Source organism: Vulpes vulpes, chromosome 9 (genome assembly GCF_048418805.1).
Source record: "Vulpes vulpes isolate BD-2025 chromosome 9, VulVul3, whole genome shotgun sequence".
In the NCBI taxonomy this organism is placed as follows: domain Eukaryota; kingdom Metazoa; phylum Chordata; class Mammalia; order Carnivora; family Canidae; genus Vulpes; species Vulpes vulpes.
In genome coordinates, this window is record NC_132788.1 from 99,432,757 (window position 1) to 99,447,957 (window position 15,201).

Consider the following 15,201-nt stretch of genomic DNA (forward strand, 5'->3'; position numbering starts at 1 on the left):
AGCATCTGACTCTTGCTTTTGGCCTAGGTCATGATCTCAGGTTGTGAGATTGAGCCCCACACTGGGCGTGGAGCCTACTTAAGATTCTCTCTCCCTCTCCTTCTGCCCCTCCCCTCTCTTAAAAAAAAAAACCCTGAAGAAAGAAATTTCTAGACTCAGTTTCACTATCAAATAAATTAATTCTACCAAATAAAATTCTACCAAATAAAATTAAAAATATACAATTTACGATACCTTCAAAAAATGAAATACTTAGGTATAGCTCTAAAGAAAATGTATAGGTAGTAAAAACTACCAAATGTTGATGACAGAAATCAAAGATGACCTATCTAGAGAGAGAAAGACACATACAGCGTTTTTGGATTGTGAGACTTAATATACTAAAGATAACAGTTTTCTTCCATACTGATTAATACAGTTATTTAATAAAATAACAATTAAAATCCCAGTAGGATCTTTTTGTAGATAGAGACAAGTTGATTCTACAATTTTATACAAAGGAACTAAATAGCTACAACAATTTCAAAAAAGAAGAATGTTGGAAGAATCACATAATCTGATGGAGACGTAATAAAGTTACAGTTATCAAGACAGTGTGGTATTGGCAAATAAACAGATACACAGATCTGAGGCCAGATATAGACTTGCATGAATATGGTCGATTGCTTTTTGACAAAAATACAAGAGCATTTAATGGAGAATGGGATGGTTTTTTCAAAATATGATATTGGAACAACTGCAAAACACTGTTCTACATGCAAAAATAAATGCATATAAACCTCGTACCTTATGTAAAACTTAACTCAAAATGATCATGGATCTAAATGTAAAACTACAAAACTATCAGAAGAAATTCAGGAGAAAACCTGTATGACCTTAGATTTGGTGATGAGTTCTCAGACATGGCACCAAAGGCACACATCAAAAAATCGGTAACTGGACTTTCTCAAAGTTAAAAACTTTTGTCCTGTGAAAGATACTGCACCAAAAGAATGAAAAGACAAGTGACAGACTAGAAGAAGACATCTGCAAATCACATATCAGACGAGAGATTTATAATCCAGAATATATAAAGAACTTTCCAAATGCAACAATCAGAAAACAAACAACCCAATTTAAAAATACTCAAATGACATGAAAAGACACTTCTCCAAAGATGATATGTGGATGACAAAGGAAGCACATGAAGAGGTGTTTTAACATCATTAGCCATTAGGGAAATTACAAATTAAAGCCATGATAAGCTAACACGACACACTGATTAGGATGGCGAAAATCAAAACACCGATCAAGGATGTGGAGCAACCAGAATGTTCATCCACTGCTGATGAAAAGGCAAAGATGGTGCAGTCACTCTGGAAAACGATTTGGCAGTTTCTTATAAAGTTAAACATACACTTACCATATGACCCAGCAATCCCACTCCTGGGTGTTTTCCCTAGAGAAATGAAAACTTCTGTCTACACACAAACCTGGATGTGAAACATTTATAGCAACTCTATTCACAACTGCCCAACACTGGAAAAAAACCCAACAGTCCTTCAATAGGTTGAATGGGTAAACAAGGTATGCTTCAGGATATAAAATAAATATAAGAAGAAACAAACTTTTGGTAAACGTAGTAACTTGGATCTATCTCAAAGGCATTATGCTAAGTGGAAGAAGCCAGGGACGCCTGGGTGGCTCAGTGGTTGAGCATCTGCCTTTGTCTCAGGGCGTGATCCTGGGATCCAGGATCAAGTTCTACATTGGGCTCCTTGCAGGGAGCCTGTTTCTCCCTTTGCCTGTGTCTCTGCCTCTCTCTCTCTCTGTCTCTCTCATGAACAAATAAATAAAATCTTTTAAAAAAAAAAAAAGGGGGGGATCCCTGGGTGGCGCAGCGGTTTAGCGCCTGCCTTTGGCCCAGGGCGTGATCCTGGAGACCCGGGATCGAATCCCACGTCAGGCTCCCGGTGCATGGAGCCTGCTTCTCCCTCTGCCTCTCTCTCTCTCTCTCTCTCTCTCTCTCTGTGACTATCATAAATAAAAAAAAATTAAAAAAAAAAAGAGTAAAGACTTTAAAAATAAATAAATAAATAAATAAATAAAAATATCTTAAAAAAAAAAAAAAAAAAAAAGGAAGAAGCCAGACTCAAAAGGCCACATACTGTATGATGCAATTCATAGGACAATCTCAAAAAGACAACATTCTAGAGTTGTCCTCCTTATCTGCAGGAAATATGCTCCAAGACCCCCAGGGGATGCCTGAAACTGCAGACAGTACCAAATCCTATATATACTATGTTTTTTTCCTATATAGATCTCTAATAAATTTTAATTTATAAAATTTAATTTATAAATCAGGCACGGTAAGAGATTCACAATGAATTAATTGTGACATGGGACAATTAGAACAATATACTATAATGGGACAATTAGAAAAATATACTATAATAAAAGATAAGTGGATGTGGTTTCTCTCTCAGAACACCTGATTGCACTGTTACCCACCGTTCTTGTGATGATGTCAGAGGACAAAGCACCTACATGACGACGTAAAGTGAGGTGAATGACGTAAGCCTTGTGATGTAGTGTGAGGCGGCTACTGACCTTCTGACAATAGTCAGGAGGAGGACATTCTGACTGAGGACCATGGCTGACTGGGGAAGAGAAACTGTGCAGTGCCAGGGACTGGAGTGGTGGCTGCCAGCAGTGGGGGGAGAGGCGGAAGGGTCAGACTGCTGCGGGCGGCAGTAGGGAGGGCTTAGAGGGGATGTAGCTCCTGATTATGGTACTGGGGTACAAAAATCTGTACATGTGCAGAAATTAACAGAAAAGAAGGTCGATTTTATTAGTGAAAATTTAAAAAATAAAAGGAAAAAGCAAACATACACAGTCAAACAACAATAATCAAACAAGTTGCAGAACCACATCCTACGCTCTCGGCTTCATGGAAAGAACAGTGCATGTTTGTGAATTTACAGAATGAGGTCCAAAAGGATGCTAATAAATCTTAAATGAGGTGGTCTTTCTGAAAATGGAACACTCTGCTTTCTAACTCTCCACACTGCTTTAAAGAGTGACAGCCACGATGTGTCTGCACTGATTCTAAACAGGAACACAAGCTAGTGGAGAGAAAAGAGGCTCCCCAGCAGCCATGAGTGGCCTAAGCTGAACCCTGCTGATCTGCTGTCATAAAGAAAGTAAATGTCTCTCAGCGCCTTGCTAGTTTTAAAAGTCCCAGTGCTTTTATTTCAACCATGGAAAAGACAAAATTTTTCTGAAAGAAAAGGAAGGAAAGGAAGCCTACCAAGAGGTTGACAGACTCGATGACATCCAAGAACACCTCGTTCTTCCGGTACTTGATGCCCTCGGACCGCCAGGACACTGCATTGGTGACAGTGGCTGGGGGCCTCGGGGCCCCTGTCTCCAGCTTGTGGCCTTCCTGAGTGATGTACCTGTGGGACCGTGCCAAGAGTTAAGGAGTTCAGGCACTGACATTTTGAAAACATTCCCTCCCTAGAGCAGGTTCCAGAAAAGGCAGGCTCTGGTTTCACCTGAGCTGTTTAATACAAGAATATCTTACAATGTGTCCATAAAGCCCCCACAAACTTGAGTTACAATGAGCAGAGAGTGTTCATTTTTCACTTGAGGGATGGTGCAAGGAGGGGACCTGAATTTGCTCTTCTGCTCGATGTGCAGAGGGGACTGACCCTTGGGGGAGAAGCTGGTGACCCCAATCCCACTTGGGGAACCACAGGTGTGAGATGTGGGCCAGTTATGTGCCCTTCTGTGCCATGTGAAACAGGGAGCAGCACTCCAGACTCTGAAAAGAGTGAAGGGGAAGTGCTCCCAAGGGAAGTCCTTAATTCACCTGCCCCCAAGTGTGAAGCACACAACTGCAAAGAAGAATGCGCTTTTCTCTCATGTAGGACGGTGGAAACAAAGGTAGGTGACTCCCTAGGGACAAAGCATTTAGTGCACTGCCTAGCACCAGGGGGGACACTGAGCTGCCGAGAGCCTACAAACATCCCAAGGGATGGGTCGGGGTGGCAGCCTGTGCTGTCGCCAGGCCTGGGTCCCTGCCCTGCCCACTCACTCCTGCAGGATCTTGCTGTCGGTGGTCTGGGGGTAGCCGAAGTCCATGAGCTCGTCCAATAGCTCGTAGATGATGACAAAGTTGTCTCGGATGCTCTCCTCCTCCAGCTCCTTGAAGTACTCTGAAAACACCTGCGGTGCAGACAGCAGGAGCGGCAGATGGGTGAGCCGGGGTGGAGGATGGGGAGCGCCTGCACAAAGCCACCTGTCCTTTGTGCCCCAGATCCCACAGCCCTCTTGCCCACAAGCTGCATCTGCCCATGTGCCAGGCCTGGCGACATGCCACAGATTAGGCCCTGGGCTCAGGGATCACAGGCAGGACGACAGCACTGGCTGACTGAGAGGCAGGAAGCGGGCTGTAGGCGGTGCAGGCGTCCTCAGGGGGCCTGGGCAGAAGCCCTGTATCTCCACCTCTGAGGACCTCTCCTCTCCTCCCTGACAGCCCCTCTACCCCTGCCCCTGGTCTAGGGCCCCATCTGAGCTTCTCTTTAATCCCTGTTCTAACTGTCACCCTTTGCCTCTGAGTCACAAGTGACTCAGGTGAGGGCCAAGAGCCACTGGGGACAGAAGTAGCAGTTCTTCCAGACTCTTCCAACTCCCCTGAGCTGCGGACACATTTCCTCTGGTTCAACAGAAGATGAAGAGGGTCAGAGAAGGGAAGGGAGAGAAGTTTCATTGGCACGAACGCTGAAGGAAAATCACTGAGGCAAAAAGGAAATGCCAAACGCAGCAGAGAGGACCTTCCCTCCTCCCCTGCCCCCTTGTGGTCCAATGGTGCCCCTCTGCACTCCAGGACCAGCTGCTGGACCTCTACTCAAAGTCACTCCTATAATGGCCTGCTCTGGCACAAATGCCTACACCCTAGCCCACACTTAGGGCTCCCTCGGGGGATGCATGCCCTCCTGCCCCCATGTCCTCATCATCCAGACTGGCTCCCATTCCCCTGTATTTAGGGCAAGTGGCTCCTGACTAGCTGCACATGGCACCACCTGAGGGACAACAGCTCTCCTTGGCCCATGCCAGGCTTCCTGGGTCCCATCCTCCACTTTCTTCAACCCCACAGCCCCTGCTCCAGCTAGGCCCTTCCATTTCTCCTCTGGAAGCCTATGGCAATGTCCTCACTGGCCTCCCTGCCGCCCTCACGTTCCTCTTCCACTTCTCAGCCAGCCAGACAACCTCAACCCTAATCAGGTCTCGTCAGTCTCCTGCTTCAAGTCCCCCACCATCTCTCATCAGGCTGGAAACGAAATCTGAATTCCTCACTGGGCCCTGTGTGCCTCCGACCCCCTAGTCCAGCCCCGCCTACCTGGTTGACCTCAGCCCAGTATGCCGGGCACACTGGGCAGCCTGAGGTCCCCCAACCCCACCATACCACATGCACTCCTGCCCCAGGGCTTTTGCACCTGCTGCTCTCACCACTTCTCCATCTCGGAGCAGAATTTGGTCTGCCCTCCTGGCTAGCCTACCTCCCTAAGCTCTGACTCTCAGGTGGTCATATTCCACCCTTCCACAGCCAGTTGCAGGGCACAGCTGTCCCTCTGGGGTCAGGGTGCATTGACCTGTCATGAGCTCCACCTCTTGCTCACTTTCCTCTCCTCACCAGCGTACAGGAACAACTAAGGCCATAAAATCCCACACACAGGGCAGGTGGAGCTCCCCTTTCCCATTTGCTGGGGCTCTAGCCCTAGAACTCCCTAGGGAAGCTGTAGCCCTCAGGTGGCCAGTGTGGGTGGAGGCCTGCAGCAGAGCCAGGCCTATGGACACCCCTCCAAGGCCCCTGTGGCTCAACTCACCTGTACCACCTTATAAAGGAAGGAGAACACCAGCGACACACATGCATTCTTCTTGGACGTGGCAACCACTGCATGGCGGCCACAGTTAAGGAGTGTTCAGAGGCATGAACAGGCCTAGCAGACCCCGAGGCGCTGCGCAATCTTGGAAAGACCCCCACCTGCACCCCAGGCTCAGAGCCTCCCTCGCCCCAAGCCCCAGCCATTCACTTGGCCTTCAGCAGGTTACGGAGCTTATGGTCTGAGCCAGGCCTGGGACACAGTAGTTAGCAGATGTGGTCTCAGCTCCAGGGGAGTCCTCAATGACAAAGAGGCAGCAGGGGGCTGGGGATGAGGGGCTGTCCCGAGGAGGTGGTATCTGGGCTGAGAGCCAAAGTCCGGGGTGCCAGTGGGGGTGCACCTCAGGTGGGGTGAACAGCCCAGGGTGGGGAGGCAGTGTGGCTCATTCTGGGAGCAGAAGGCAGGACCACAATTGGTCCTTCCCCCAAAGCCAATAAGCTTATGTGACTCTCCTAAGGTCTAGGGCTCCCAAGCTAGGCTCCAGTGGAGGCAGCCAGGGCCAACGCTGGCTCTCGCCCTTCCTGCAAGCCTTGGCTCCTAAAGCAAACCTTTTAAATAGAAGCTTCATTTTCTTGCTTATTTGATGGAGGCCCAACAATGGATTCACTGAGGTGATGTGTGTAAAGAGTGTGGCACAGACTCTCCCTCCCACACAGGGGAGGGTCCCTGACTCAGGGGGTCAGTATGTGCTGGACACTTCCTGTTCCTTTCCTTATAGGGCCTCAAGCCACCTGGGGAGTCTGGTTCCTCCACTGCAGGCCCGTGTGCTATGCCCTGGATGTGCCGGGTCATGACACGCCTTGTGGCCCTAGTGCTGTGATATGAGAGCCAGGTGAAAGGGATGGCAGGGGCCAGTCCACCACACTTCCTGCAGAGAGTGGAGACTCAGAAAATGGCTGCTGGGCTAGTTGAAGCAGTGCTGGCTTCCTCCCTCCAGCCTGGGACCACATGCCCGTCAGGCACTTTCTAAGGAGGGGTAGTGGGCACCTTCAGCTCTCATGACTGTGCCCTGCTGGAAACTATTACCCAACAGCGGAACTAGGGAGCAGGAAGGGGGTGCCATGCAGCAGCACCCCAAGGGATTGAGCCATTGCCATCTCCTCCCTGGCTGCCCAGGCATGAAACTGGGACCCAAATGGAAACTGGTCAGACGGCTCCTACTGAGCTCACACCACCACCACCTGCACACCTGGGCAGCCACCGCCCAGACCCAGGGTGGCTTCACAGCCAGCCAACTCCCAGGTTACAGGCTGCCAGCAGTACTCTATAGAGCTGCCCCTCACAGGCCCTCTGGAGAGAGGGGAAGGAGAAACAGAGGCTGGACCTTAGGCGGCCAGACGAGGGTCGCAGGCCAGGACCTCCCTCACTGTAATGTGCACGCAAGGCTCGAGGGATGACCCCAGCTTCCTCGTCCCCTCCCCACATTAACTCCTGTGCCCTACAGTCTGGCTTCTGCTCAGCAGCCAGGAACCTTCAGAAAACGCAAATCTGATTTTATGTCACCCCATCTGCCTGAAACCCTCCAAAGGCTTCCTGTCAAAAGTGACGGCCTATGAGACCCCTTGGTATTGCTGACCACTTGGGCCTCATTCCCACCATACCCCACTTCCCTGCCCTTCCCCCTCCCCCGATGCTCTAGCCACCCCTACTGTGGCTTCCAGAATAAGCCTCACTTCCCCTTTGCAGAGCCTTTTCCCAGGCCTATGGCTCCTGGTGTCTGCCCACTGCTCTGGATAGTGGATACATGGTCTTCCTGCAGGTCTCCTCCAGGTGTCCCTTCTCAGAGAAGCCCTCCTGGATCCCCAGACTACCTGAGGTCCCCTGCCATACCCTCTCCTCTCCCAGCGCCCATCACACTTGTTACTGTCTGTTCCCTGCTCATCTCCTCAGGCCGCGGGGAGCTCCAGGAGGGTGTGCCTGAACCAGCCCTGGGCCTGCACATGCACAAGCCTAAACGGAAGGCCCCTGGGGGCTCCCCCGCAAAGGGATACGATACAGATTGTTGTGCTTGATCCACATGAAGCGGACGCCCCCGTGGGCCAGGATGGGCGACAGCATCCCTTCCTCCTCCTTCTCCATCAGGATAGGCATGAAGTGCTCCACCTCCGACATGTCCACGTCGCCGCGGTAATTCCGGCAGATGAGCACCTGGGCGGAGGTGGGGGAGGAACACTGCTTTCATTGCGAGTCCCCCAGCCAGGTGCCTGGGGTGGGGGGTGAGAGCGCCAGCCTCCCTCGCCACAGGAACCCTATTCACATCCCTGAACATCAGAGACTCCGGGCCTGATCTCTATCCCCCAGGGAATTCCTCAAGGACGGCAGTTCCCAAAGTGAACATCACAGGGGCCAACCGGGTGCTCTGCAGGAGAGGGGAATGCAGGGCAACGGTCCAGGACTGAGTCAAGCGGGAGATGCCAGGTGAAGATGACCTGTAGGCTCTCGCTGCAGCCTTCCCAGAGCCTTTCCCATGCTGATGCACCCTGCTCTTCTGCCTGAGGCAGGGTGCCCACTCACACTCAGGGAATACTGCTGAGTGCTGGCGTCCACCAGAACTCCCCTGTGGCTTGAGGAGAAGCCCCTCATAGGGCTGCTGTTTCTTCTTTCTCGCTCTTTCATAACCCGTGGCTTAGGACACGCAGCATCTGGAACCTTCATCCACTACTCCTGGGGACTTAACATGGGATAAGCACTTTGGTAAAGTCTGGCAGGCTCTCACATGGGTAAACCTAGCTTCAGACCCAGCTGCTCCTCTCTTAGGTATTTACCCGAGAGAAACGAAACCGTACGTCCTTGTGAAGACAAGTAGGCACATGTCCACTGCAGCTTTATTGTAAATAGATCCAGGCTGGAGAGAGGGCCAATGTCCTTCAACAGGTGAACGGGAACAAGAGCTGCGTCCATCTACAGCCCGGAGGCGCCTCAGCCATGAGAATGACTACTGACGCGGTGGCAGCACGGGGGTGATCTCAGGTGAGGGGCCAGACAACAGACGGCGTATCCCGTCCCACGGGATCCCACTTACTTTAAACCCTCGCAGGTGGTGAGAGAAAACACGTAATGGCTGCCTGGGGACGGGCTGGACACGAGGGGCGTGAGGAAGCCCCAGGGGGTGATGGAGTTTCCGGGGTTTGCACGGTGACTGAACTCATCAAAGAAAGGTAGCCTGGTCCACCTGCGCTACCCCTCCGTGAGGGGACGAGGGGGGCCCCAGGCTGCGCCAGGCTCTGTCTGGAGCCGCTGCCTAGAGCCCCTGGGACGACGACGGGGCTGCAGGACAGCACCGGCCTTAGAGCCCAGAGTTCCACAAAATACACCACCTTTGTTGTGTAAGCCAGGACAGAGAGAATCAGAGAGTCCAGATGAGAATCTCTTTCCTGGTTTCTCTTTCGTTGTCTGTGCCCTCTTCCTGCTGAGGTCCAGAAGGCCTCTTAGGGACCCAGCACCCAGTGGGTGTGAGCTCATGCGCACGTGGACCAGGCCCGGGCTGAGGGACTCCCGTGCACCCTCTCATACGCTCCTTGCCAGGGATATATACCACGAAGCGGAACGTGGTACACGTTCTCTCTCTTTGACAGAGATACACAGTGACGCCCAGAAACCTGGCACCACCTGCTTGAGGTCACACAGCCAGCAGAGGCGAGCCTGGATTCTAACCAGTTCTTACCCCCTACATGGTCCCTTCTGCTCACTAAATGTTGCTTTCCTGGGCTTCGCAAGGCCCATCTTCTTCCCCAGGTACACAATCGGTGCGGGGGGGGGGGGGGGGGGCAGCTGTTGGCAGGGAGCCCCAAGGTCCACAGAGTGCTCAAAGGAACGAATAATTTATTTTGCTCGCCTTCATCACCAGGGCTGCAGAGGGGCCCGCGCATCCAAAGAGCAGGCACTGTGCCCCTCTACCATACGCCATGCTGGGCCTGGGGACACAGGTGGCCCAACAGGGTGCCTGCACTGTGACACTTGCTTAGGAGGAACTGAGAGCCTCCCAAGGGTGTGACCTTCCAACTGAGGCCAGAGGGGGAGGAAAGATAGAGGCAAAGGGACCAGGGTGGCTGAAGCCACAGGGTAGTGAGAGGCACAGCCCATGGGGGGACCTGGGGGTACTGGTTAGGTAGAGTGAGGACAGCCTTAGAGCTTGGGCTGCAGGTCCCAGATGAGAAGACAAAGGCAGGGGACAGGACAGATTGAAGGAAGGCAGGCAATGCGGCGGTGACAAACCGCTGCCCCTTCGGTTGCTCTCGATCCCCACAGTTCCTTCCCCACAAAAAGCAAGAGGGGTCTCCTTCAACAGAAGGTTCTCCCTGCTGAAAGTGTTTGAAAACAAACTACAAGTTGAACCCCAGGACAAACTGGTTCTTCATGGCCCTGCCAACGCCTCTCCATTCATCTCACCCACCCCTCCCCCCTCCCACTGTTCCACCCCCAGGTCATTCCATTTCAGCCATCCTGGTCCCCTAGCCACTCTCTGAGCCATCCACACCTACTCCTGCCTCCAGGCCTTTGTACTTGCAGTTCCCTCTGCCCAGAATGCCTTGGCCTCCTCTAACTTCTCATGCCTCACCTCAGATGGCACCTCCTCCAAAAAGTCTTCCTTGCTTGCCCTGCCAGAGAGATCATACCCCAACTCCCACTTGTCCTTCACTGCCCACAACACTGCTTCACTATAATTTCTTTTTTTTTTTTTTCTTCACTATAATTTCTATCCTCTTTTATGGTCTGTCCCCCCTACCAGAGTCAAACACTCAAAGAACAGGGACCACTTCCAACTTGTTGAGGACTATGTCCCAGCACCCACAACAGAGCCTGACTCCAGGGGGTGCTCAGGGAATGTCTGTGGAGTGAACATGGTGGTGAGGAGAAAAAGGCCAGGATAAAACCCAGGTCTCCAATGAGGGCAGGCGCGTGGACAGTGGCGTCATTCACTGAGATGAGGAGAGCAGGCCTGGGGCAGCAGTGAGTTCATTTTGGGAAATGCCAGATTTGTGGCAGCTGTGGGACCTCCGAGATGTCCCAGAGAACAATGGATCTCCAGGTGAGTACTGTGGACTATGGTACAAACTTGAGTTCCCTGCACACTGACTTGAATCAAAACCCACCCAAGGAGAGGGACAGTGACGGTGGGACCCATAGGCCTAAGCCAGAGGAGCCAACATCCCAGGCGAGGGGCCAGGAGACAGTGACAGAAAGGGGCAAAACAAGAGAGAGCAGTGCCTCAGGAGGCCAATGGAAGCCCACTGAGGAGTATGGCAGTGGTGTCAGAAGCTGCAGAGAAACAAGAAAGATGAGGGCAAAGTGTCGGTGGAGGGCTTTCTAGCAGCTAAACATGGCCATGCTGGTTTCCTTGGTGATCCGAGGCACTGGCTGGCTGGCTTGTGGTCATGAATTTCTTACTGTGCTACCACCTTACCTTTTATTAAATATAGTCTGCACAAAAGGTCCTTTCAAAACCTGAGGTCCATGGGGAATGGAGTAATAAATAGCATGATGGTTGCTGGGGATGAGAGGCAAGCCCATGGCTGCCCTGGGAGCTTCCCAAAAGGCAGGTCTGCTCATGCTTCTCCCAGGCTACAATCTCCTCCTTTCCAGGATCATACTGGTCCTCTCTGTTTCTCATACCCATGGGGACATTCTCAACCACCCATGGCCCTCCTGGTGTCACCCTCTAGGCTCCAGCATTACCCAGGTTTTCACCTGCCAGCCCCAGCAGGCTGCTCTGATCCCTTGGGCCAACTGCGATGCCTCCTGGCCCACCTAATACCTGGTCTGCTCCCAGCTCTGGCACCTCCCTCCTCCAGGAAGCCTTCTGTAACTGCTTTTCATCTGCAGCCAAAACTGAGGCTGGCAACTGTATTACCTGGGGCTGTGTCCATGCCCCTGCAATCTACCTAGATCTGATAATTTGGATCTATCAGCTTCCATGTGTCTCCCCTAACTAGACCTTGAGGCCCTCAATGGGGTTAACAAGGACTGTGGGCCACGCGAGGTGCTAGCCTGTCTCAAACGTCTGCTCAGAGTTTGTCCAATAACACCATAACCAGCCTGTGCGAGCAGTGAGGAAAACAAGGCTCAGAGAGGAGAAGGTACTTGCCTGAGGTCAGACAACTTAGCAGCAGAGATGGGTTTTGAACTCAGCCCTAACTGCACAGTCACAGTGAGGTAGTCAGCACTGGGCTTGGTGCATGCAAGGTGCTCATGAAATGTTTGCTCAAGGAATGAGAGATTGAGATAAGGTGGCCTTTGGGAACTCTGCGGACACGGTGGCCAGGGTGGAAGGAAGAACAGGAGCTACAGGCACTCTGGAATGCTGCACACACTCAGCTCCTGGGGTGCCCTGTGTCTTCCCTTGCCTGAGGGCTGGGAAAGGGAGCCCAGCACTGGGCCTCACTAGCTGTTGACTTTGGGTGGCATCCAGAGCAGGCGACCCACTCAAGGAACTCTCGGAAAGTGCTAGGGTGGGGTACCCTGGGAGTGGGGGCAGGAACTGGAGTGCCTGCCAGTTCACGTCTTCACTCCCCACTGCTTCTGAGCTAACTCCTGCCTGCCCCGCGAGGCCCAACGTCCACCTCTCTCCCAGGGATCTGTGCAGGACTTGTTAGCGTTGTTGCTACCGTTCCTGTGACTCCCAGACCAAGAGGTCAATACTCACTTGCCTTCTAGCCAGGACGGACTCGGGGAAAGGCAGCAGCCCACTTGGAAAGGCTCTGAGACCCCCTCCTTTAAGAAGTTTTCCCAGAGTCCCCTGGGAAAGGCACCTGGGTCCTAGTCGTGTGCAACTCTTCCTTCAGGTCTCCGCCAGATCTGTCACTGCCTCCCGGAAGCCCTCCCTGACCCCTGGTCCAGGCATAGTCTCCTATTACAACCTCACTGCTCTAGTAGGGCAACTGACATTGATTTGTGCTTTCTGAGATCAGTGTCCCTTTCTCTCACCCGGCTGCCAGCTCCACGACGACTCCAATTTTGCTCACCAAAGGTAGCCCAAGACTAAGCACCCCGTGCAGCACTTAGTAGGTGCTCCCCAAATATCAGCTGACTCCTAGACCTGCCATTCTATGGCTGGGGTGACCTTGGGCAGGTTGCCTGCCTGTGCCTCAGCTTCTCCCTCTGTAAAATGGCCCTCCCACCACCCACTTCACTTAACCCTGTAACTCAGTGTCACACCAAACGTTAAGAAATTCTTGCCGGGACTGCCAAGATGAAATCGCCGGGTAAAGAGGGCGGGGCTGGCCCGAGGGCACGCTGTCCCCGACACGCCTCGCCACCTCCGGCCAAGGGTCGCACAGGCCCTGAGCGCCAGTCCTGGCTTCCCGGACGGCTCGGCCCGCCCTTGCGGCCGCCTCGGTTTCCCGAAGCCCCTACGAGGCGGGAGCACCCGGCACACAGCGGAGGGGGGAGGGGGGCCATGCAGCTGTGTTACCTGGCGACAGGGCGCGGCTCGCGGATCGAAGCCCCCGCCTTGTTACTTAGCAACAGGGTGGGGCCCTCAGGTGAGGCCGAGCAGCCTCTTTGCCTAAGACTAGGGTGGGTCCCATTGGCCAGTTACCTAGCAACAGGGTGGGTCCCCCCAGGGGGCGAGGCCCCACCGGTTGCCTGGCAACGGGAAGGGTGGGGAGCCATATGTACCTTGCCCTTTAGGTCCAGCACGTAGACGGCGCTGGCGGACATGACGGCTGCGGGAAGCCTCGGCAGCTGCCGAGGGCGGCGGCGACGGCGGGGACTGCCGGGCGTTGAGCAAGGCCGGGCGCGCCCCGCGACAGTTCGCCTCCACTTCCGGTCCGGGGAGCCGCGCGCGGACCGTTATGTCCGGTCGGGGAGGGGCCGCCGGAAAGGCGCAGGCGCGAGGCGGAGTGCGCGCAGGCGCAATACGCCCGATGTGACCTTATTTCCCGCTCCGGCGTCAAGCGTCCCGGAAGTAGGGCCCAGAGGGGCGGGGCCGAGCTTGGCCGAGCGGAGCCGGGCGGGGCCGACTGAAGCCGCGCACTCGCTGGCTGCCAGGCCCGCTGGAAACCCTGCCCCGCCTCCGGGGTCCCGGTGAGGTGACGCACCGGTTGTGGAACTCACCTTGGGCCCAGCCCCATGACACTCATAGTCCGGTGGGGGACTCTAGGAACAAATATAGTTACCAGTTGTGACAACGCTTTACGGGGGAGGGGGAAGGTGGCGGTCACTCGGAAAGAAGCCCACTGAATGGCAGTCGGGCCTTATCGACAGTCACTACCTGTTACCTGTCAGTGTCACCCCTCGTCAGTGCCTGTTGATTGCCTGCAATGACCTGAAAACCACGCCCCACCGAATCCTAGCGGAAAGCCCTTCTTTCTGTAGTGACTGCAGTGGGTGATGCCAACTGTGTCCCCTGCTGAAGCAGCGGAGTATCTCATTGCTTTTATGAATACTCGGGCTGTGAGAAATGCCTCCACGTTGTCCCAGGGAACCAGCACAATGCTCTGGGGACCCCAACCCTGCAGCATCAGTCCCATTTACTCAGGCTGCCTGCCTCTGACTTTTAACCTTCCCCTCCTACCTCTTTGGGGTTTTGAAAGATGGCTTTGATTATATATACACTCTGCTTTGGATAGAGATGAAGTGCAAGAAAATCCAGAGGAGAAAACTGGAATATTTTAAGACTACTGGGCTCCACGAAAACATCTGGGAGAGTTTTGACAAGGTCTTGTACTACACTCTCTAATGCCTAAGCCTCATGGTTTGCCCAAATTATTTCAATGTTGTAGGAAAACATGTCTTTTGAAAATTACAAAATTATACACCTCACTGAAAACTAAGGAAATGCCAAAAAGCCTAAGACAAAAAGAAAAACCGCCCTGGAGAGGTGACCCCTCTCATTATGGAGCATTTCCTTTCAGGCTTGCTCTAGGCAATCTTTAGATGTTTAAAATCAGTATTGAGGGGGGCAGGGCTAGGAGTACAAATTGGACAAAAGTCTTTTGGAGGGAGGAAGACTCCCAAGCGCCAAAAGCACCACCGCGGTAAACCCTGTTTACACAAAATGACTCGTATCCTCCTTTTTCCATGTGGGTGTGTGGGGATCTGAATTACATCTGAATGTCATCCTTGGCGTTTACACTTAAATGTGTAAGCCAGATTCGACCTCCGCAGCATCTCAGAAAAGACCAGACCTGCTGTGGTAGACCAGGGTTTCTCAAGCTTTGCTGCCTATTGGGGTCCTCTGAGGAGCTTTTAAAAATCTCAGTGACTGAACCCCACCCCAGGCAGCATCAGTTCATTCTTAATGCTCCCAGGAGGGTCTAACATCCACAAGAGT

At 52.9% G+C, this 15,201-nt stretch overlaps 1 protein-coding gene across 2 annotated transcripts in view; it reads right to left on the reverse strand.

The window, feature by feature from the left end:
- The window catches only part of AP1M1 (adaptor related protein complex 1 subunit mu 1), a 28,845-nt gene extending 15,049 nt beyond the window's left edge, over positions 1-13,796 (reverse strand). The window contains exons 1-6 of one of the 2 annotated variants that reach the window (XM_025989722.2): positions 13,545-13,752; positions 7,919-8,075; positions 5,871-5,938; positions 4,079-4,209; positions 3,290-3,437; positions 1,403-1,438 (exon numbers count right to left, since the gene is read on the reverse strand). In XM_025989722.2, the coding sequence (XP_025845507.1) occupies positions 1,403-1,438; positions 3,290-3,437; positions 4,079-4,209; positions 5,871-5,938; positions 7,919-8,075; positions 13,545-13,586 (582 nt within the window). In that variant the 5' untranslated portion in view covers positions 13,587-13,752. Of the gene's footprint in view, positions 1-1,402; positions 1,439-3,289; positions 3,438-4,078; positions 4,210-5,870; positions 5,939-7,918; positions 8,076-13,544 lie in introns of both variants that reach the window. The other variant, XM_025989721.2, reaches the window with a different exon arrangement.
- Between the last annotated feature and the right edge of the window lie 1,405 nt (positions 13,797-15,201).